The sequence below is a fragment of the Bombina bombina genome, chromosome 1 (assembly GCF_027579735.1).
Source record: "Bombina bombina isolate aBomBom1 chromosome 1, aBomBom1.pri, whole genome shotgun sequence".
NCBI classification, from domain to species: Eukaryota; Metazoa; Chordata; class Amphibia; order Anura; family Bombinatoridae; genus Bombina; species Bombina bombina.
Window position 1 is genome coordinate 1387456281 of NC_069499.1, and position 23719 is coordinate 1387479999.

General features: G+C 41.5%; 1 protein-coding gene across 4 annotated transcripts in view; it reads right to left on the reverse strand.

Annotated features, from left to right (window-relative positions):
- Window positions 1-7765: 7765 nt before the first annotated feature.
- Window positions 7766-23719, reverse strand: part of ARHGEF2 (Rho/Rac guanine nucleotide exchange factor 2) — a 918648-nt gene continuing 902694 nt past the window's right edge. For all 4 annotated transcript variants that reach the window (XM_053704543.1, XM_053704550.1, XM_053704538.1 and 1 more), the window contains one exon: window positions 7766-10510. In XM_053704543.1, coding sequence (XP_053560518.1) covers window positions 10425-10510 — 86 coding nt within the window. In that variant the 3' untranslated portion in view covers window positions 7766-10424. The remainder of the gene's footprint in view (window positions 10511-23719) is intronic.

Below are 23719 nucleotides of genomic sequence, written 5' to 3' on the forward strand. Positions count from 1 at the left end.
AAATGAATCAGAAAAACTGTAAAACCGTTATAAACAGCCACAAGAGATCCTATATGTCAGGGGACTCCTTCAGGGAAGCTGGATGTCTCAGACTGTAAAAACTACTGCGCAATTAGACGCAAAAATAGGCCCCTCCCACCATGTACTCAAAGTGAAAGGGCCATAAATAACTACTCCTAGGAGAAATCTAGTCAGCCATGTGGAAAACTAGGCCCCAAATAAAGATTTATCACCCTCAGTAAAAAACGTTATTTATATATCATGCAAACATTTTACATACTAAGTAATAAGAGCAAGTAACATGAATATTACCCTTTACTGCACGCATGATCCCAGTCGTTTGTTAAATCACTGTAATCAGGCTTACCTTAAATATATCAGGCACTGTCAGCATTTTCTAGACCTTATCATCTCTCTAGAAAAAAATATACTGAACATACCTCAGAGCAGTTAATTCTGCAGGCCATTCTCCCAGCTGAAGTTTTCCCATACTCTTCAGTTATGTGTGAGAACAGCAGTGGACCTTAGTTACAACCTGCTAAGATCATCAAAAACCTCAGGCAGAACTCTTCTTCTAATTTCTTCCTGAGGTAAAAACAGTACAACACCGGTACCGTTTAAAAATAACAAACTTTTGATTGAAGATAAACTACACTAATTCACCACATATCTCCTGATACTTCCTTTCTTGTCGAGAGCTGCAAGAGAATGACTGGGAGTGGCAGTTAGGGGAGGAGCTATATAGACAGCTCTGCTGTGGGTGTCCTCTTGCAGCTTCCTGTTGGGAAGAATATCCCACAAGTAATGGATGAATCCGTGGACTGGATACACCTTACAAGAGAAATAGCAATTCACATGGATGAGCCAATCACACGAGGCATCTATGTGCATCTACCAATCAGCAGCTACTGAGCATATCTAGATATGCTTTTCAGCAAAGAATATCAAAAGAATGAAGCAAATTAGATATTAGAAGTAAATTAGAAAGTTGTTTAAAATTCCATTATCTAAATCATGAAAAAAAAATTGGGTTACATGTCCCTTTAAGTGTACCTGGATAGTGCTTAATGTACAGTGCAAACCAAGACTTTCAATTGCTTGTCCCACAGAGGATTTTAATAGATTTGATGAAAACGGTCTGGTTGGTTAAGGAGTTAGTAACAGTACCTCACCAGCTGCTTCTTTTAGAATACTATTGCTTAATCTGTGGCACTGATTAGGAGTATCTCTAAATTGTGTATTTGTTTATTGTTACTCAAAATTGGAGGTATATTGAGCAGTTCTGTGCCACTAGTTTGCGGTCAAAATTTCGGACGGCTGGGCCTAAAAATTTACATGGCCGTGTGGTGTTTAACAAGATTTCCTTTACTAGGGGACAGAGTGGTCTGGGCTTTATGTGCTTGTGTGTATTGTGCACTTATTACAGACCTTAACTCTGTGTGCCCTTTCCGCTTCAGGAGGTCGCGTGGATTAGTGCTGGGGCCGTGCTGTTGTGACGCAGCAACTATAGCTGAAGTTGTATGCTCGGGAGTTTTATTCCTGAAGGTTCAGTTCTGCCGATTTTTAGATAGTGATCCGGTATCCTATCGGTGTTAGGGGGATTTCCCCGTCACAGGCAATGTTTTTTGCAGCTTAAATTCTCACGTTAGTGCTTTTGCCGGCCTTGCTTCTAACGGAGCTCACTCCAACACGTCTTCCATGCTGGTATGCTAGCTCCGACCCCCCCTTAGAGCCCTTTTAACTTGTTATTGCAGGTTTTTTTAAATTATTGTTATGCGTTATTATGATTGTAACTCTACTTTTAAATGTATTTTTATTGTTTGAGTGACACTTTTTATTCAATCGTAACAGTCAACCAGAGCTCTGAAGTCATGCTAATATGACGCTCGCTAAAGGGACACTAAACCCAATTTTTTCCTTTCATGATTCAGATAGAGCATGCAATTTTAAGCAACTTTCTAATTTACTCCTATTATCTTCGTTCTCTTGCTTTCTGTCAGGTAAATCTTCATTTCTACAGAATCTATCAGAGTTCCTAGGAAGGAAACTCTTGTGAGAGGGGATAGAGAACTCTTTTCTTCGTTCACCTTCCACCCATGAGACCTCAGGAATGCCAGAACAATGTCCGTATGGGACATGGCGATTTTTAAATTCGACGCCTGTATCAGAATGTCGTCTAGGTAAGGAGCTACTGCTATACCCCGCGGCCTTAGGACCGCTAGAAGTGACCCTAGAACTTTCGTAAAGATTCTTGGTGCCATGGCTAACCCAAAATGAAGAGCCACAAACTGGTAATGCCTGTCTAGGAAGGCGAACCTGAGAAACCGATGATGATATCTGTGTATCGGAATGTGAAGATAAGCATCCTCTAAGTCCACGGTAGTCATATATTGACCCTCCTGGATCATAGGTAGGATGGTTCGAATAGTCTCCATCTTGAAGGATGGGACCCTGAGAAATTTGTTTAAGATCTTGAGATCTAAAATTGGTCTGAATGTTCCCTCTTTCTTGGGAACTACAAACATATTTAAATAGAAGCCTTGCCCCTGTTCCTCCTTTGGAACTGGGTGGATCACTCCCATAACTAGGAGGTCTTGAACACAATGTAAGAATGCCTCTCTCTTTATCTGGTTTGCAGATAATTGTGAGAGATGAAATCTCCCTTTTGGGGAAGAAGCTTTGAAATCCAGAAGATATCCCTGGGACACAATTTCCAACGCCCAGGGATCCTGGACATCTCTTGCCCAAGCCTGGGCGAAGAGAGAAAGTCTGCCCCCTACTAGATCCGTTTCCGGATCGGGGGCTGATCCTTCATGCTGTCTTAGAGGCAGCAGCAGGTTTTTTGGCCTGCTATCCCTTGTTCCAAGCCTGGTTAGGTCTCCAGACCGGTTTGGACTGGGCAAAATTTCCCTCTTGTTTTGTATTAGAGGAAGTTGAAGCTGCGCCACTCTTGAAGTTTCGAAAGGAACGAAAATTAGTCTTTTTGGTCCTTAATTTGTTGGACCCATCCTGAGGAAGGGCATGACCTTTTCTTCCAGTAATATCAGAAAAGATCTCCTTCAGTCCAGGCCCGAATAGGGTCTGCCCCTTGAAGGGAATGTTGAGAAGCTTAGACTTTGAAGTAACGTCAGCTGACCAGGATTTAAGCCATAGCGCCCTACGCGCCTGAATAGCAAAACCTGAATTTTTAGCCGTTAGCTTGGTTAAATGAACAACGGCGTCAGAAACAAATGGTTTCTAACTGTAGAGCCTCTTCTAGAGACTCAAACCAGAAGGCCGCAGCAGCAGTGACTGGGGCAATGCATGCAAGGGGCTGGAGAATAAAACCTTGTTGAATAAAAAAATTTCTTAAGGTAACCCTCTAATTTTTTGTCCATTGGATCTAGAAAAGCACAACTGTCCTCGACAGGGATAGTTGTACGCTTCGCTAGGGTAGAGACTGCTCCCTCCACCTTAGGGACCGTTTGCCACAAGTCCCATGTAGCGGCATCTATAGGAAACATCTTTTTAAAAACAGTGGGTGTCCTCTTGCAGCTTCCTGTTGGGAAGAATATCCCACAAGTAATGGATGAATCCGTGGACTGGATACACCTTACAAGAGAAATAGCAATTCACATGGATGAGCCAATCACACGAGGCATCTATGTGCATCTACCAATCAGCAGCTACTAAGCATATCTAGATATGCTTTTCAGCAAAGAATATCAAAAGAATGAAGCAAATTAGATATTAGAAGTAAATTAGAAAGTTGTTTAAAATTCCATTATCTAAATCATGAAAAAAAAATTGGGTTACATGTCCCTTTAAGTGTACCTGGATAGTGCTTAATGTACAGTGCAAACCAAGACTTTCAATTGCTTGTCCCACAGAGGATTTTAATAGATTTGATGAAAACGGTCTGGTTGGTTAAGGAGTTAGTAACAGTACCTCACCAGCTGCTTCTTTTAGAATACTATTGCTTAATCTGTGGCACTGATTAGGAGTATCTCTAAATTGTGTATTTGTTTATTGTTACTCAAAATTGGAGGTATATTGAGCAGTTCTGTGCCACTAGTTTGCGGTCAAAATTTCGGAAGGCTGGGCCTAAAAATTTACATGGCCGTGTGGTGTTTAACAAGATTTCCTTTACTAGGGGACAGAGTGGTCTGGGCTTTATGTGCTTGTGTGTATTGTGCACTTATTACAGACCTTAACTCTGTGTGCCCTTTCCGCTTCAGGAGGTCGCGTGGATTAGTGCTGGGGCCGTGCTGTTGTGACGCAGCAACTATAGCTGAAGTTGTATGCTCGGGAGTTTTATTCCTGAAGGTTCAGTTCTGCCGATTTTTAGATAGTGATCCGGTATCCTATCGGTGTTAGGGGGATTTCCCCGTCACAGGCAATGTTTTTTGCAGCTTAAATTCTCACGTTAGTGCTTTTGCCGGCCTTGCTTCTAACGGAGCTCACTCCAACACGTCTTCCATGCTGGTATGCTAGCTCCGACCCCCCCTTAGAGCCCTTTTAACTTGTTATTACAGGTTTTTTTAAATTATTGTTATGCGTTATTATGATTGTAACTCTACTTTTAAATGTATTTTTGATGTTTTGCGTGACACTTTTTATTCAATCGTAACAGTCAACCAGAGCTCTGAAGTCATGCTAATATGACGCTCGCTAAAGGGACACTAAACCCAATTTTTTTCTTTCATGATTCAGATAGAGCATGCAATTTTAAGCAACTTTCTAATTTACTCCTATTATCAATGTTTCTTCGTTCTCTTGCTTTCTTTTGTCAGCCCATTTTAGGTTCAGCACACTGGATAGTGCTTGCTTATTGGTGGCTTCATTTAGCCACTAATAAGCAAGAGTAACCCAGGTTCTAAACCAAAAATGGTCCGGCTCCTAAGCGTTACATTCCTGCTTTTTAAATAAAGATAGCAAGAGAACAAAGAAAATTTGATAATAGGAGTAAATTAGAAAGTTGCTTAAAATTGCATGATCTGTCTGAATCATTAAAGAAAACAATTTGGGTTTAGTATTGCTTTAAATTAAATTGTGCTCGAGTACAAGCTTACTTTCAACTTGTAATACGTGCCCAAACACCCGTGATAAACCCGATATCGCTTGTGCACTACACTCAGAATGTAGCCCTATATTATGAAATATGCTAGTATACATTTTATTGCTTATTTATTTTCGTTCCTACCTGAAAAAGAGGTCTAAGCGCAGCCTCACTGGGTTAAGGGGTTTATTTAGCAGAATAATGTTTTTAATGTCTCTTATTTCTGTCACTTTGCAGTTATAAATATACAGCTATTTTTTACATCCCTCTAAAATTCACTAGAAAAACAATTACAAAAAAAGAGCAAGAATCACTTGGCCAATGTGAAAATTGCAGTTTTCTATCCTATTAGACACCGGCTTTAGAGTAACAGATAAAAAAGTGCAAGCAACAGTACAATAAGAAAATGCTCCAAACACATGACCATTTTCATCTTGTACATTTATGCGGCTTTAACATTTCCCACTGAAGTATCTTTTTGCTATTTACTATTGGGGGAAAAATAAGTAAAAATGTTGCAAAAGATTTGCATATTGATTAGCGGATAAATATTCTCATTCTTCACATTTTCCAAGGGAGTCAGGAATGTGAGAGAGAGTCTGTGTATTTGGGCTTAATTCATCTAGTTAAGTATTTAGAAGGCCTCTCAGGACAACACATACATCATTAAGGTCCATTTTTAAAGGTACCGTTGTGTTTACATAACTGAGCTTTAAAGGGCCACTAAACCCAAAATCTTTCTTTATGATTCAGGAAGAGAATACAAATTTAAACAACATTACAATTTACTTCTATTATTTATTTTGCTTAATTTTTTTAGATATCCTTAGATGAAGAAAAAGCAATGCACATGGGTGAGCCAATCACACGAGGCTTCTATGTGCAGCAACCAATCAGCAGCTATTGAGCATATCTAGATATGCTTTTAAGCAAAGAATATCAAGAGAATAAAACAAATTAGATAATAGAAGTAAATTAGAAAGATGTTTAAAATTGCATTCTCTTATCATTGTTTTAAAGGCAACGTCTTCCTGTCGGGAAGGAGAATATCCCACAAGTAATGGATGAACCCGTGGACTGGATACACCTTACAAGAGAAATTATTAATGTCCATCCAGAGAAGTCTAAAGTAGCTATAATATAATTATCTGGGAATGTTGATATAGCTATATAGTTAAAAAAAAGTAAGGAGATGTAAAAAAAAGCTAAATCAAAATGATATAATTATTATTAGAAGTGCTAATTATTATAATGTGCTGTATTACCCAGATGTGTAATAGAATATAATACTACAACTATAGACAAAGAACTTGAAGCACAAGCACTAGAAACCTTTGTAACACAAGCAGCGGACATCTCTGCAGCAGACACACAAGCTCTAGAAGCAGCTGGTTGTGACAGCCATTAGGATCCTCATTAGATATGTTAACAATGACTTTAACTATAAATAAAATGCATATCTGAAATGAAACAACTAGTTTTAACGTGCTGAGTTTAGGGCCCATACTGTCAGGCCCCAGGAGTGGTAATGACTGTGCTACACTTACCCGCCGTTGGGTCTTGAAGGAAGCTGAAAGCCCACTGTGATGTCTGGCAGGTCTAGTGGGCACATTATCTGTGGAGGGCTGTGACAATGGAGGTTTGAGCTGCACTAAGAAGCCTTCGGCTTTGTGCGGCCGACGGCTTTGTGTGCATGGTTCATGCTTTATCTGTGGACCTGTCTGCAAGAGTGCTAGAATAGTGCTATTTATGTATCTCCTATGGGAAGTGACCCCTGCAAGGCTCTTTGGTGCCAAGTCTTAATGGGAGGTGTTAAAAAGTAATCGCTGTTTCCCATTCAGTGCTTGGGTTTTCTACATGGAAGTCCTAACGTTCTTGGTCTGCCCCTCTGATCTTGACCCTGGACTTCCGTCTTACCTATGCACCTTGTCTAACACTTAATGTACCTCATCATTTGAACTAATTTCGTGGTTAAAGACTCCTGGCTAGGTTCTCTGGACTATTCTTTTGTTTTGCACTTTTACTATGATGCCTGGCTTCTGATTGATTTCCGTTACTAAACTTTGGCTTGTATATATATTACTCCTTAAACTCCATTTCCATATGTGGCAGTTGTGACAGATACTTCAGAGCTATCTACAGTCTGTTCCTGCTACTGAAATCATCTCCTGCAGACGTGGTTCCGGTCAAAAATCAAGGTTATTACTACTTTATCTTATACATACACAAAAAAGTGAAGCAATCTTAAAGGGACATTAAACACTTTGAGATGGTAATATAAAATGATAAATCATATATATATATATATATATATATATAAACTCTGCAATATGCTTTCATTATTTATTTTGTCCCCTTTTCCGGTTCCGGTTCTGAAATTGTGAGATTTTCAGTTTCTGTTAGAAATGAAAGTGCAGAACACGGTTAAATTCCACACTGCAATTGGTTGCACATTCTAGTGACCTATTTATAACTGTCTCTAATTGGCCACAGCAGAGAAGGTAGCCTAAGTTACAACATGGCAGCTCCCATTGTTTTATAGACACTAAAACTTTACACTTATTTTGTCAATATTTAAACAGCTAAAGAAACTTTAAAAAATACATCTACAAGTTATACTCAGACAAATCTTTTCTTTGAATGCTTCATTCTATCTAGCATTTATTTAGTGTTTAATGTCCCTTTAAGTAGATATGTTTTCACCCACAAAGTCATATTTCAAAACAATTGCAGTATCAATACATTTTATTGACCAGCAAGCAAAAATAAGGCTGTATTTTTTTTTAACTTGTTCCAGAAAAAAAAAAATGAATTTAATTTCATACAGTATTTTTTCAGACTATTTACAGAACTATATATTTATATATATTATATACACAGACAAACAACCTGTTATTTATATATCCTGGTTCTGATGTTCTGAAAATACAGTACACAAGCAAATTATTCATTGCTTTAATACAATGATATTGAGGGGTTCTCCAATCCAGTTATCATTAGATTATTATCCAAACTGTGTTCTCACGTAAAATAAACAATTTACAGGTGCAAAAAACATTTTTAGAATAAAAACGAGCAATTCCATAAAAAAGCACTTTTATCAAACAGGACTTTACGGCCAGAGATCAGCAAATATTTACAAAAGAATTTTCGTACAAAATATAAATAGGACATACAGTAAGAAGGTGGAGTGTTAAAAAAAGTAGCAGAATAAGGTCCCTCAACAGATATAACATTGCAGTTAGTGTAAAGCAGTCTTGCAAGGTTAAGGAGTAAAAGATCCTGTATTTCATCTAAGGATTGGGTTTAACAATCTTAATTATCCTAGAATATGGTCTTCTGAAAAACCTAACACCTTTGGCTGCTATACAAAGGATGAACACAACCTTATCTGGGGTACCAGGTAAAGAGAGATTCCGTTCTGTAATGGGAATGACTGATAGGTGCTGGTATAACAAGAAATGTTCCATTTATTTTCTGTAAGAGTATTAGGCATTATTTGGAAAGAAAAAAACTAATATTTGTTTGGACAAGATTATCTGATCTTCTGTAAATAAGTAGGGTTTTTATTTGCCAGTAAATATACATATTATTTAGATTTTTTAGATGATATATTGCATGCAATGACAATAGAAATCAACCTGCAAAACTGCTTTTAAACACACAATAAAAAGAAAATGTACAACCAAATATTAGTAATGGCAATACCACCGTATACTGTTCCCTAAATTTTGTGTATTAACATTAGACTGTGTGGATTAACTATAAACCAAGTGAACGGATTTTACTGCAGCGCCTTATGCTACAAAATGACAAAGATGTAATTTCTAAGTTAAATGACATCTGTGTAACTTGTTACATTTTCCTGTAGTTGATAACTGATGAACGGTTTAAAATAATTATGCAGCGAGTAATTCATTATTGCAAAATAAATGTGTGATCAGTGGAAGTCTGTTTTGAAGCCCTATAAAACTGGATTCTTATAGAAGATGAATTGACTGGATTACTAGCTCAACAGCTTGCCGTTTAAAACAGTGAATCAAGCAGCTTTTCTGTCCAATGCAGATTAACAGTCATAATTAAAATGCACCATGTCGATTATATAATACCAAGTGAAATTTGCCACTGGAGAGATGGAGCTGGAAAATGGGGTTAGGGCTCCAGTCTCATGATTTGATATAAAAAAAATAACTTAATTAATTTTTGTCTTTAAAAAAAATAATAAATAAAAGGGGGTGGGGGCAGGAACTGAGCAGCAGAACACCCGTCTTCCAGGAAGTTGTGGAGCATGCCAATGTATGGATTTGAACGGGAGAGATCTTGAGTCTTGGGCATCAAGGAGTTAAATAGTTTCAAGCATTAAAGGGACAGCCTACATGCAAATTGTTATTGCTTAAAAAGATAATCCCTTTATTACCCATTCCCCAGCTGTGCATAACCAACACTGTTTTTAACCTCTGTGATTACTTGTATCTAAGTCACTGCAGACCCCCCCTTATGTGCTTTTTACAGTCTTGCATTTTAGCCAATCAATGCTGGTTCTTGCATAACCATTGATACATATGAAGTAACTTTGTCTAGCTGTTGTGCAAGACTTAAAATGCACTGAGATAAGGTGCGACCTGTTGGGGCATAGAAACAGGCAAGCTTAGAGGTTATAAAGTATATTAATATAACAATGCTGGTTAAGTCAAGCTGGAGAATGAGTAGTAAAGGCATTATCTTTTTAAACAATAAAGGAATCAAGTAGACTGTTCATTCTTAAATGTATTTCAAAACGTCAGCTATCAAAGGAGACGGCAACACAAAAATCATTGACGTCTGCACTGACAGATGTGCTATTTCCAAAGAAAAACAAATGTTGGTCTTGTAATGGAATAAGCAGTTTTCTCTTACTTAACTTCAATAAGTCTGTTCTTTTATCCTTAGTTATGGTACATTTAAAAATTGCCGCAGAGCCCTCTGGTAGTGAAATTGATATATTTAATGCCAAACTAAAGCTGCTACCCTGCAGATTGTGTTACTTACACAAGACTTTTGGGGCATTTAAAAAGTACTATGTTCATACAAAAGTTAATTAGATAAGAAATATCACATATAAGTGGTCAAGGTTTAGATGTGTGCATGGAACTCTGATTTAAAACCTGCACATACATTATATATGTCTAGCCCTCACATGCAGCTCTGTCCCTGTTGGTCCTATAAAAGTCCAATACAAGGTATCACAACATTCCACACATCGGCACATTGCTTATGGGGGGGTCACCCCTAACAGTGCAGTTACTCTCATCTGTCGTCTCACTGCTCCCCGCGAGAAATGCCTCAGAGAGCAGCGCGTCCTTTGTGAAGTTTACTTTGTTTTGTTTGTTTTTTGCTTCTGCGTCTGTTAGCTCTCTGATGAACCCTGCTCTGCATCCTTTAGGTCTTGCGAGCTCTCTGCTTCTTCAGGAATGTCCTGCATCCTCTGGAAATCTAGAGTGACACATGATTAAGCACAAACATAAATTAAGGATACCTGCTTTTTTGTTAATTTATTATGTCACATTATGTCCATCTCATTATCTTAGTCTGATTTTTTGTCTATGGTTAAAGGACCACTAAATACAGCAGAATTGAATAATTGACAAATACATAATACTGCTCATTTCAAATGAGCAGTAGTATTTTCGGAAAAATGTAAAAGTTTTCCCTCTCCCATATCATGTGATAAACATCAGCCAATCACAAAAGGCATATACGTTTATACTGTGCACTTTTGCACATGCTTAGTAGGAGATGGGGCCTCAGAAAGCATGCATATAAAAACAATGTGCACGGCTTGATAACAAAAGTATATTGGTTATTTTATTTTTATTTATAAATTTGTATGTTTTATCTGAAGCATGAAACTTTTATTTTGACCATGTCATACAATTACTGCATCTAACACACAATATAGTCAGCTACCTACTCTCTATATTCAAATCTACCTTTGTCAGTATCACTGTCTATTCTTATACTCGCACTTCTACATAAGCAGCAGCCCATATAGAAGACAGGTATGAAATACCCCCATCAATAAAAAATGTGGATCTTAGTTATGTCTGCTAAGATCATCAACCTCAGAGCTGAAAACTTCTTCCATATCCCCCTGAGGAAAATAGTACCATTTAAAAAATAAAAAACTTCTTGATTGAAGAAACTAAAACTAACACCTCACTTTACCTCTTCCTAGTATAACACAGGCAAAGAGAATGACTGGAGGTGGAGGGGAAGGGAGGGGCTATATATACAGATCTGCTGTGGTGCTCTTTGCCACTTCCTGTTAGCAGGAGGTTAAAATCCCACAAGGATGAAATCCGTGGACTTGTCATATCTTTGTAAAAGAAAACAGAATTTATGCTTACCTGATAAATTACTTTCTCTTGTGGTGTATCCAGTCCATGGATTCATCCTTTACTTGTAGGATATTCTCCTTCCTAACAGGAAGTGGCAAAGAGAGCACACAGCAGAGCTGTCCATATAGTTCCCTCTCTAGCTCCACCCCCCAGTCATTCGACCGGAGGTTAAGAAGAAAAAGGAGAAACCATAGGTTGCAGTGGTGACTGTAGTTTAAACAAAAAATCTACCTGACTTAATAGCCAGGGCGGGCCGTGGACTGGATACACCACAAGAGAAAGTAATTTATCAGGTAAGCATAAATTCTGTTTTCTTTTGTAAGGTGTATCCAGTCCACGGATTCATCCTTTACTTGTGGGATACCAATACCAAAGCTTTAGGACACGGATGAAGGGAGGGAACAAGACAGGTACCTTAAATGGAAGGCACCACTGCTTGCAAAACCTTTCTCCCAAAAATAGCCTCTGAAGAAGCAAAAGTATTGAGTTTGTAAAATTTGGAAAAAGTATGCAGCGAAGACCAAGTCGCTGCCTTACAAATCTGTTCAACAGAAGCCTCATGTTTAAAAGCCCATGTGGAAGCCACTGCTCTGGTAGAATGAGCAGTAATTGTTTCAGGAGGCTGCTGGCCAGCAGTCTCATAGGCCAAACGGATGATGCTTTTCAGCCAAAAGGAAAGAGAGGTAGCAGTCGCTTTCTGACCCCTCCTCTTACCAGAATAGATGACAAACAGTGAAGATGTTTGTCTGAAGTCCTTAGTTGCTTGTAAATAGAACTTTAAGGCACGAACCACATCAAGATTGTGTAACAGACGTTCCTTCTTCGAAGAAGGATTAGGACACAGAGAAGGAACAACAATTTCCTGGTTAATATTCCTATTAGACACAACCTTAGGAAGAAAACCGGGTTTGGTACGCAAAACTACCTTATCTGCATGGAAAATCAGGTAAGGTGAATCACATTGTAAGGCAGATAACTCTGAAACTCTGCGAGCAGAAGAGATAGCTACCAAAAACAAAACATTCCAAGATAAAAGCTTAATATCTATGTAATGTAAGGATTCAAACGGAACCCCCCGAAGAACTAAATTTAGACTCCAAGGCGGAGCCACAGGTCTATAAACAGGCTTGATTCTGACTAAAGCCTGAGTAAACGCTTGAATGTCTGGTACTTCTGCCAGACGTTTGTGTAAAAGGATAGACAAAGCAGATATCTGTCCTTTTAAAGAACTAGCTGACAATCCTTTCTCTAATCCTTCTTGGAGAAAGGACAATATCCGAGGAATCCTAATCTTACTCCATGAGTAACCCTTGGATTCACACCAACAAAGATATTTTCGCCATATCTTATGGTAGATTTTCCTGGTGACAGGCCTTCTAGCCTGAATCAGAGTATCTATAACCGACTCAGAGAAACCACGCTTTGATAGAATTAAGCGTTCAATCTCCAAGCAGTCAGACGCAGAGAAATTAGATTTGGATGCTTGAAAGGACCTTGTATTAGAAGGTCCTGCCTCATTGGCAAAGTCCAAGGTGGGACAGATGACATGTCCACCAGGTCTGCATACCAAGTCCTGCGTGGCCACGCAGGCGCTATCAGAATCAACAAAGCCTTCTCCTGCTTGATTCTGGCGACCAGACGAGGGAGGAGAGGAAACGGTGGGAAAACATAGGCCAGATTGAAGGACCAAGGCACTGCTAGAGCATCTATTAGCACCGCCTGGGGATCCCGGGACCTGGACCCGTAGAGAGGAAGTTTGGTGTTCTGACGGGACGCCATCAGATCCAACTCTGGAATGCCCCATCGCTGGGTCAGTAGGGCAAACACCTCCGAGTGGAGTTCCCACTCCCCCGGGTGAAAAGTTTGACGACTTAGAAATTCCGCCTCCCAGTTGTCTACTCCTGGGATGTGAATTGCTGAGAGGTGGCAAGAGTGGTCCTCCGCCCACCTGATTATTTTGGTTACTTCCATCATTGCTAGGGAACTCCTTGTCCCCCCTTGATGGTTGATGTAAGCTACAGTCGTGATGTTGTCCGACTGAAATCTGATGAATTTGGCCGCAGCTAGCTGAGGCCATGCCTGAAGAGCGTTGAATATCGCCCTCAGTTTCAGAATGTTTATCAGGAGGAGAGCTTCTTCCCGAGACCATAAGCCCTGAGCTTTCAGGGAGTCCCAGACTGCACCCCAGCCCAACAGGCTGGCGTTGGTCGTTACGATGATCCACTCTGGTCTGCGGAAACACATTCCCTGCGCCAGGTAATCCTGAGACAACCACCAGAGAAGAGAAGTTCTGGTCTCCTGGTCCAACTGTATTTGAGGAGACAAATCTGCATAATCCCCATTCCACTGTTTGAGCATGCATAGTTGCAGTGGCCTGAGGTGTATTCGAGCAAAAGGGACTATGTCCATTGCCGCTACCATTAGTCCGATTGTCTCCATGCACTGAGCGACAGATGGTCGAGGAATGGAGTGAAGGGCTCGGCAAGTAGTTAAGAGTTTTGACTTTCTGACCTCCGTCAGAAATATTTTCATTTCTACCGAGTCTATCAAAGTTCCTAGAAAGGGAACTCTTGTGAGGGGGGAGAGAGAACTCTTTTTGATGTTCACCTTCCACCCGTGAGACCTCAGAAAAGCTAACACAATTTCCGTGTGAGACTTGGTTCTTTGGAAAGTCGGCGCCTGAATTAAGATGTCGTCTAGATAAGGCGCCACTGCTATGCCCCGCGGTCTTAGAACCGCCAGGAGGGACCCTAGCACTTTTGTAAAAATTCTGGGAGCAGTGGCCAACCCGAAGGGAAGAGCCACAAACTGATAATGCTTGTCCAGAAAAGCGAACCTGAGAAACTGGTGATGATCTTTGTGGATAGGAATGTGTAGATACGCATCCTTTAGATCCACGGTAGTCATATATTGACCTTCCTGGATCATTGGTAAGATTGTCCGAATGGTCTCCATCTTGAATGATGGGACTCTGAGGAATCTGTTTAGAATTTTGAGATCCAGGATTGGTCTGAAAGTTCCTTCTTTTTTGGGAACCACAAACAGATTTGATTAAAAACCCAGCCCTTGTTCCGCAGTTGAAACTGGGTGGATCACTCCCATTGTATGTAGATCTTCTACACAGCGTAAAAACAGAATTTATGTTTACCTGATAAATTACTTTCTCCAACGGTGTGTCCGGTCCACGGCGTCATCCTTACTTGTGGGATATTCTCTTCCCCAACAGGAAATGGCAAAGAGCCCAGCAAAGCTGGTCACATGATCCCTCCTAGGCTCCGCCTACCCCAGTCATTCGACCGACGTTAAGGAGGAATATTTGCATAGGAGAAACCATATGATACCGTGGTGACTGTAGTTAAAGAAAATAAATTATCAGACCTGATTAAAAAACCAGGGCGGGCCGTGGACCGGACACACCGTTGGAGAAAGTAATTTATCAGGTAAACATAAATTCTGTTTTCTCCAACATAGGTGTGTCCGGTCCACGGCGTCATCCTTACTTGTGGGAACCAATACCAAAGCTTTAGGACACGGATGAAGGGAGGGAGCAAATCAGGTCACCTAAATGGAAGGCACCACGGCTTGCAAAACCTTTCTCCCAAAAATAGCCTCAGAAGAAGCAAAAGTATCAAACTTGTAAAATTTGGTAAAAGTGTGCAGTGAAGACCAAGTCGCTGCCCTACATATCTGATCGACAGAAGCCTCGTTCTTGAAGGCCCATGTGGAAGCCACAGCCCTAGTGGAAGGAGCTGTGATCCTTTCAGGAGGCTGCCGTCCGGCAGTCTCGTAAGCCAATCTGATGATGCTTTTAATCCAAAAAGAGAGAGAGGTAGAAGTTGCTTTTTGACCTCTCCTTTTACCAGAATAAACAACAAACAAGGAAGATGTTTGTCTAAAATCCTTTGTAGCATCTAAATAGAATTTTAGAGCGCGAACAACATCCAAATTGTGCAACAAACGTTCCTTCTTCGAAACTGGTTTCGGACACAGAGAAGGCACGACTATCTCCTGGTTAATGTTTTTGTTAGAAACAACTTTTGGAAGAAAACCAGGTTAGTACGTAAAACCACCTTATCTGCATGGAACACCAGATAAGGAGGAGAACACTGCAGAGCAGATAATTCTGAAACTCTTCTAGCAGAAGAAATTGCAACCAAAAACAAAACTTTCCAAGATAATAACTTAATATCAACGGAATGTAAGGGTTCAAACGGAACCCCCTGAAGAACTGAAAGAACTAAGTTGAGACTCCAAGGAGGAGTCAAAGGTTTGTAAACAGGCTTGATTCTAACCAGAGCCTGAACAAAGGCTTGAACATCTGGCACAGCTGCCAGCTTTTTGTGAAGTAACACAGACAAGGCAGAAATCTGTCCCATCAAGGAACTTGCAGATAATCCTTTTTCCAATCCTTCTCGAAGGAAGGATAGACTCTTAGGAATCTTAACCTTGTCCCAAGAGAATCCTTTAGATTCACACCAACAGATATATTTTTTCCAAATTTTGTGGTAAATTTTTCTAGTTACAGGCTTTCTGGCCTGAACAAGAGTATCAATAACAGAATCTGAGAACCCTCGCTTTGATAAGATCAAGCGTTCAATCTCCAAGCAGTCAGCTGGAGTGGGACCAGATTCGGATGTTCGAACGGACCTTGAACTAGAAGGTCTCGTCTCAAAGGTAGCTTCCATGGTGGAGCCGATGACATATTCACCAGATCTGCATACCAAGTCCTGCGTGGCCACGCAGGAGCTATCAAGATCACCGACGCCCTCTCCTGATTGATCCTGGCTACCAGCCTGGGGATGAGAGGAAACGGCGGGAATACATAGGCTAGTTTGAAGGTCCAAGGTGCTACTAGTGCATCTACTAGAGTCGCCTTGGGATCCCTGGATCTGGACCCGTAGCAAGGAACCTTGAAGTTCTGACGAGAGGCCATCAGATCCATGTCTGGAATGCCCCACAGTTGAGTGATTTGGGCAAAGATTTCCGGATGGAGTTCCCACTCCCCCGGATGCAATGTCTGACGACTCAGAAAATCCGCTTCCCAATTTTCCACTCCTGGGATGTGGATTGCAGACAGGTGGCAGGAGCGAGTCTCCGCCCATTGAATGATTCTGGTCACTTCTTCCATCGCCAGGGAACTCCTTGTTCCCCCCTGATGGTTGATGTACGCAACAGTCGTCATGTTGTCTGATTGAAACCGTATGAACTTGGCCCTCGCTAGCTGAGGCCAAGCCTTGAGAGCATTGAATATCGCTCTCAGTTCCAGAATATTTATCGGTAGAAGAGATTCTTCCCGAGACCAAAGACCCTGAGCTTTCAGGGATCCCCAGACCGCGCCCCAGCCATCAGACTGGCGTCGGTCGTGACAATGACCCACTCTGGTCTGCGGGAGGTCACCCCTTGTGACAGGTTGTCCAGGGACAGCCACCAACGGAGTGAGTCTCTGGTCCTCTGATTTACTTGTATCTTCGGAGACAAGTCTGTATAGTCCCCATTCCACTGACTGAGCATACACAGTTGTAATGGTTTTAGATGAATGCGCGCAAAAGGAACTATGTCCATTGCCGCTACCATCAAACCTATCACTTCCATGCACTGCGCTATGGAAGGAAGAGGAACGGAATGAAGTATCCGACAAGAGTTTAGAAGTTTTGTTTTTCTGGTCTCTGTCAGAAAAATCCTCATTTCTAAGGAGTCTATTATTGTTCCCAAGAAGGGAACTCTTGTCGACGGAGATAGAGAACTCTTTTCCACGTTCACTTTCCATCCGTGAGATCTGAGAAAGGCCAGGACTATGTCCGTGTGAGCCTTTGCTTGAGGAAGGGACGACGCTTGAATCAGAATGTCGTCCAAGTAAGGTACTACAGCAATGCCCCTTGGTCTTAGCACCGCCAGAAGGGACCCTAGTACCTTTGAGAAAATCCTTGGAGCAGTGGCTAATCCGAAAGGAAGCGCCACGAACTGGTAATGCTTGTCCAGGAATGCGAACCTTAGGAACCGATGATGTTCCTTGTGGACAGGAATATGTAGATACGCATCCTTTAAATCCACCGTGGTCAAGAATTGACCTTCCTGGATGGAAGGATTGTTCGAATGGTTTCCATTTTGGACGATGGAACCTTGAGAAACTTGTTTAGGATCTTGAGATCTAAGATTGGTCTGAACGTTCCCTCTTTTTTGGGAACTACGAACAGATTGGAGTAGAACCCCATCCCTCGTTCTCTTAATGGAACAGGATGAATCACTTCCAGAAGATAACCTTGGGAGACTATTTCTAGCGCCCAAGGATCCAGAACATCTCTTGCCCAAGCCTGAGTGAAGAGAGAGAGTCTGCCCCCCACCAAATCCGGTCCCGGATCGGGGGCCCGCATCTCATGCTGTCTTGGGAGCAGTGGCAGGTTTCTTGGCCTGCTTTCCTTTGTTCCAGCCTTGCATAGGTCTCCAGGCTGGATTGGCTTGAGAAGTATTACCCTCCTGCTTAGAGGACGTAGCACTTGGGGCTGGTCCGCTTCTGCGAAAGGGACGAAAATTAGGTTTATTTTTGGCCTTGAAAGACCTATCCTGAGGAAGGGCGTGGCCCTTGCCCCCAGAGATATCAGAGATAATCTCTTTCAAGTCAGGGCCAAACAGTGTTTTCCCCTTGAAAGGAATGTCAAGCAATTTGTTCTTGGAAGACGCATCCGCTGACCAAGATTTTAACCAAAGCGCTCTGCGCGCCACAATAGCAAACCCAGAATTTTTCGCCGCTAACCTAGCCAATTGCAAGGTGGCGTCTAGGGTGAAAGAATTAGCCAATTTAAGAGCACGAATTCTGTCCATAATCTCCTCATAAGAAGAAGAATTACTAATAATCGCCTTTTCTAGCTCATCGAACCAGAAACACGCGGCTGTAGTGACAGGGACAATGCATGCAATTGGTTGTAGAAGGTAACCTTGCTGAACAAACATCTTTTTTAGCAAACCTTCTAATTTTTTATCCATAGGATCTTGGAAAGCACAACTATCTTCTATGGGTATAGTGGCGCGCTTGTTTAGAGTAGAAACCGCCCCCTCGACCTTGGGGACTGTCTGCCATAAGTCCTTTCTGGGGTCGACTATAGGAAACAATTTTTTAAATATGGGGGGAGGTACGAAAGGTATACCGGGCCTGTCCCATTCTTTATTAACAATGTACGCCACCCGCTTGGATATAGGAAAAGCTTCGGGGGGCCCCGGGGCCTCTAGGAACTTGTCCATTTTACATAGTGTTTCTGGAATGACCAGATAATCACAATCATCCAAATTGGATAACACCTCCTTAAGCAGAGCGCGGAGATGTTCCAACTTAAATTTAAAAGTAATCACATCAGGTTCAGCTTGTTGAGAAATTTTTCCTGAATCTGAAATTTCTCCCTCAGACAAAACCTCCCTGGCCCCCTCAGACTGGTGTAGGGGCCCTTCAGAAACAATATCATCAGCGTCCTCATGCTCTTCAGTATTTTCTAAAACAGAGCAGTCGCGCTTTCGCTGATAAGTGGGCATATTGGCTAAAATGTTTTTGATAGAATTATCCATTACAGCCGTTAATTGTTGCATAGTAAGGAGTATTGGCGCGCTAGATGTACTAGGGGCCTCCTGTATGGGCAAGACTGGTGTCGACGAAGGAGGGGATGATGCAGTACCATGCTTACTCCCCTCACTTGAGGAATCATCTTGGGCATCATTTTTACTAAATTTTTTATGACATAAATCACATCTATTTAAATGAGAAGGAACCTTGGCTTCCCCACAGTCAGAACACAATCTATCTGGTAGTTCAGACATGTTAAACAGGCATAAACTTGATAACAAAGCACAAAAAACGTTTTAAAATAAAACCGTTACTGTCACTTTAAATTTTAAACTGAACACACTTTATTACTGCAATTGCGAAAAAGTATGAAGGAATTGTTCAAAATTCACCAAAATTTCACCACAGTGTCTTAAAGCCTTAAAAGTATTGCACACCAAATTTGGAAGCTTTAACCCTTAAAATAACGGAACCGGAGCCGTTTTTATATTTAACCCCTTTACAGTCCCTGGATCTGCTTTGCTGAGACCCAACCAAGCCCAAAGGGGAATACGATACCAAATGATGCCTTCAGAAAGACTTTTCTATGTATCAGAGCTCCACACACATGCAGCTGCATGCCATGCTGTTCTCAAAAACAAGTGCGCCATACCGGCGCGAAAATGAGGCTCTGACTATGATTAGGGAAAGCCCCTATAGAATAAAGTGTCTAAAACAGTGCCTGCCGATATTATTTTACAAAAAATACCCAGATTAAATGATTCCTCAAGGCTAAATATGTGTAAATATGATCGATTTAGCCCAGAAAATGTCTACAGTCTTAATAAACCCTTGTGAAGCCCTTATTTACTGTCTGAATAAAAATGGCTTACCGGATCCCATAGGGAAAATGACAGCTTCCAGCATTACATCGTCTTGTTAGAATGTGTCATACCTCAAGCAGCAAAAGACTGCTCACTGTTCCCCCAACTGAAGTTAATTCCTCTCAACAGTCCTGTGTGGAACAGCCATGGATTTTAGTAACGGTTGCTAAAATCATTTTCCTCATACAAACAGAAATCTTCATCTCTTTTCTGTTTCAGAGTAAATAGTACATACCAGCACTATTTTAAAATAACAAACTCTTGATTGAATAATAAAAACTACAGTTAAACACTAAAAAACTCTAAGCCATCTCCGTGGAGATGTTGCCTGTACAACGGCAAAGAGAATGACTGGGGTAGGCGGAGCCTAGGAGGGATCATGTGACCAGCTTTGCTGGGCTCTTTGCCATTTCCTGTTGGGGAAGAGAATATCCCACAAGTAAGGATGACGCCGTGGACCGGACACACCTATGTTGGAGAAAACGCCTCTTTCTTTGTCTGATCTGTAGACAGACGAGAAATGTGGAACCTCCCCCTTGGAGGAGAGTCCTTGAATTCTAGAAGATATCCCTGGGATACAATCTCTAATGCCCAGGGATCGTGTACATCTCTTGCCCAGGCCTGAGTGAAGAGAGAGAGTCTGCCCCCTACTAGATCCGATCCCGGATCGGGGGCTACTCCTTCATGCTGTCTTGGTGGCAGCTGCAGGCTTTTTGGCCTGTTTACCCTTGTTCCAGCCCTGGTAAGGTTTCCAGGCTGCCTTGGGTTGTGAAGCATTACCCTCTTGCTTTGCAGCAGGGGAGGATGAAGCGAGACCGCTCCTGAAATTCCGAAAGGAACGAAAATTATTTTGTTTATTCCTTGACTTAAAGGACTTGTCCTGAGGGAGAGCATGGCCTTTACCCCCAGTGATTTCTGAAATAATCTCTTTCAATTCAGGCTGAAGAGGGTCTTTCCTTTGAAAGGGATGTTCAAGAGCTTGGATTTTGACGACACATCGGCCGACCAGGACTTTAGCCATAGCGCCCCAAAATGGCGAAACCTGAATTTTTTACCGCTAACTTAGCTAGTTGGAAAGCGGCATCTGTGATAAAAGAATTAGCCAGCTTTAGAGCCTTAATTCTATCCATAATGTCCTCGTATGAGGTCTCAGTCTGGAGCGCATCTTCCAGCGCCTCGAACCAGAAAGCAGCTGCAGTAGTTACAGGAATAATGCACGCAATAGGTTGGAGAAGAAAACCTTGTTGAACAAAAATTTTCTTAAGTAAACCCTCTAACTTTTTATCCATAGGGTCTTTAAAAGCACAACTGTCTTCGATTGGTATGGTTGTGGGTTTAGCAAGTGAAGAAACAGCCCCCTCTACCTTAGGGACCGTCTGCCACGAGTCCCGCATGGGGTCAGATATGGGGAACATTTTCTTAAAAACAGGAGGGGGAACAAAGGGAACACCTGGTCTATCCCACTCCCTAGTAACGATATCCGCAATCCTCTTAGGGACCGGAAACGCATCAGTGTAAACAGGGACCTCTAGGTACTTGTCCATTTTACACAATTTCTCTTGAACCACCATAGGGTCGCAGTCATCCAGAGTAACTAATACCTCCCTGAGCAATAAGCGGAGGTGTTCTAGTTTAAATTTAAAAGCCAATGTATCTGAATCTGTCTGAGGAGAAACCTTTCCTGAATCGGAAACTTCTCCCTCAGACATCAAATCCCTCGCCCCCACTTCAGAGCGTTGTGAGGGTATATCGGATACGGCTACTAAAGCGTCATGATGCTCATAATCTGTTCTTAAAACAGAGCTATCGTGCTTTGCAGGTAACACGGGCAGTCTAGATAAGAATACTGAGAGGGAATTATCCATGACTGCCGCTAATTCTTGTAAGGTAAAAGAGTTAGACGCACTAGAGGTGCTAGGCGTCGCTTGAGCGGGCGTAACTGGTTGAGACACTTGGGGAGATGTTGACGGGCTACCCTCGTTACCTTCAGTCTGAGAATCATCTTGGGCCACATTTTTAAGTGCAACAATATGATCTTTAAAGTGTATAGACATATCAGTACAAGTGGGACACATTCTGAGAGGGGGTTCCACCATGGCTTCTAAACACATTGAACAAGGATTTTCCTTGGTGTCAGACATGTTTAACAGACTAGTAGTAACACAAACAGGCTTAGAAATCACTTTAATCAAGCAAAAACACACTTTGCAAAAAACATTACTGTGCCTTTAAGAAATAAAAAAGGCACACAATTTTCCAAAACAGTGAAAAATGCACCAAACTTTCTGAAATTTTCACAGTATGTACCTAAAGCATTGGTAAGATTGCACAACTAGCAAAAAAAATCGATTAACCCCTTAATGCCCAAACCGGATCAATAGTAAGCTAACAGACCGGTTAAAACAACTTTAGCTCTGCTGTGGCCCTACCTTCCCTTAGAAGTCAGATTTATGGGGAAAAAGCTTCTTATGTGTCCTCAAACTGTAGCAGGAGCCTCCATGTGAACACAGCCTGAAGATCTAGTCAATCTAACTGCGCATCTGAGGCGCGAAATTAGGCCCCTCCCACCTTACTCCGGTGCTGTGAGGCCTAAGAAACACTCCCAAGAGTTATAATATTAGCCATGTGGGTAACAACCCCTGAAAGAAAACCAAAAGGCCCTTCAAAGTGTCTCAAAAAAACGATATTTATTAGTAAAAATCGTTTGCCATAAAAAAGTGTCAACTTGCCATAAAATAGTGTCAACCAGCATAAATTAGCCCTGTTATGTAAGCTTGTAATTCCATACTTAGTCTCTGAATAAAGCTTACCCTTCCCTCATGGGGATCTTGTCAGTCTCTTCTAGCATTATCACAGTCTTGTCTAGAAATAAATGACTGAACATACCTTATTGCAGTCTAATCTGCAAACCGTTCCCCCCAACTGAAGTTTTCTGGTACTCCTCAGTCCTGTGTGGGAACAGCAGTGGATTTTAGTTACAACATGCTAAAATCATCATCCGCTCTGCAGAAATCTTCATCTCTTTTCTGCTAGAGAGTAAATAGTACAAACCGGTACCATTTAAAATAACAAACTTTTGCTTGTAGAAAACAAAAACAGAATTTATGTTTACCTGATAAATTTCTTTCTCCTACGGTGTGTCCAGTCCACGGCTTCATCCTTACTTGTGGGATATTCTCATTCCCTACAGGAAATGGCAAAGAGAGCACACAGCAAAGCTGTCCATATAGCCCCCCCTCTGGCTCCGCCCCCCAGTCATTCGACCGACGGTTAGGAGAAAAAGGAGAAACTATAAGGTGCCGTGGTGACTGTAGTGTACAGAAAAATAAAAATTTTAAACCTGACTAAAAGCCAGTGCGGGCCGTGGACCGGACACACCGTAGGAGAAAGAAATTTATCAGGTAAACATAAATTCTGTTTTCTCCTACATTGGTGTGTCCGGTCCACGGCTTCATCCTTACTTGTGGGAACCAATACCAAAGCTTTAGGACACGGATGAAGGGAGGGAACAAGTCAGGTAACCTAAACGGAAGGCACCACAGCTTGCAAAACCTTTCTCCCAAAAATAGCCTCCGAAGAAGCATAAGTATCGAATTTGTAAAATTTGGCAAAAGTATGCAGAGAAGACCAAGTCGCTGCCTTACAGATCTGTTCAACAGAAGCCTCATTCTTGAAGGCCCATGTGGAAGCCACAGCTCTAGTAGAGTGAGCTGTAATTCGTTCAGGAGGCTGCCGGCTGGCAGTCTCATAAGCTAATCGGATGATGCTTTTTAGCCAAAAGGAAAGAGAGGTAGCAGTAGCTTTCTGACCTCTCCTCTTACCAAAATAGACAACAAACAAAGAAGATGTCTGTCTGAAATCCTTTGTTGCTTCTAAATAGAATTTTAAAGCA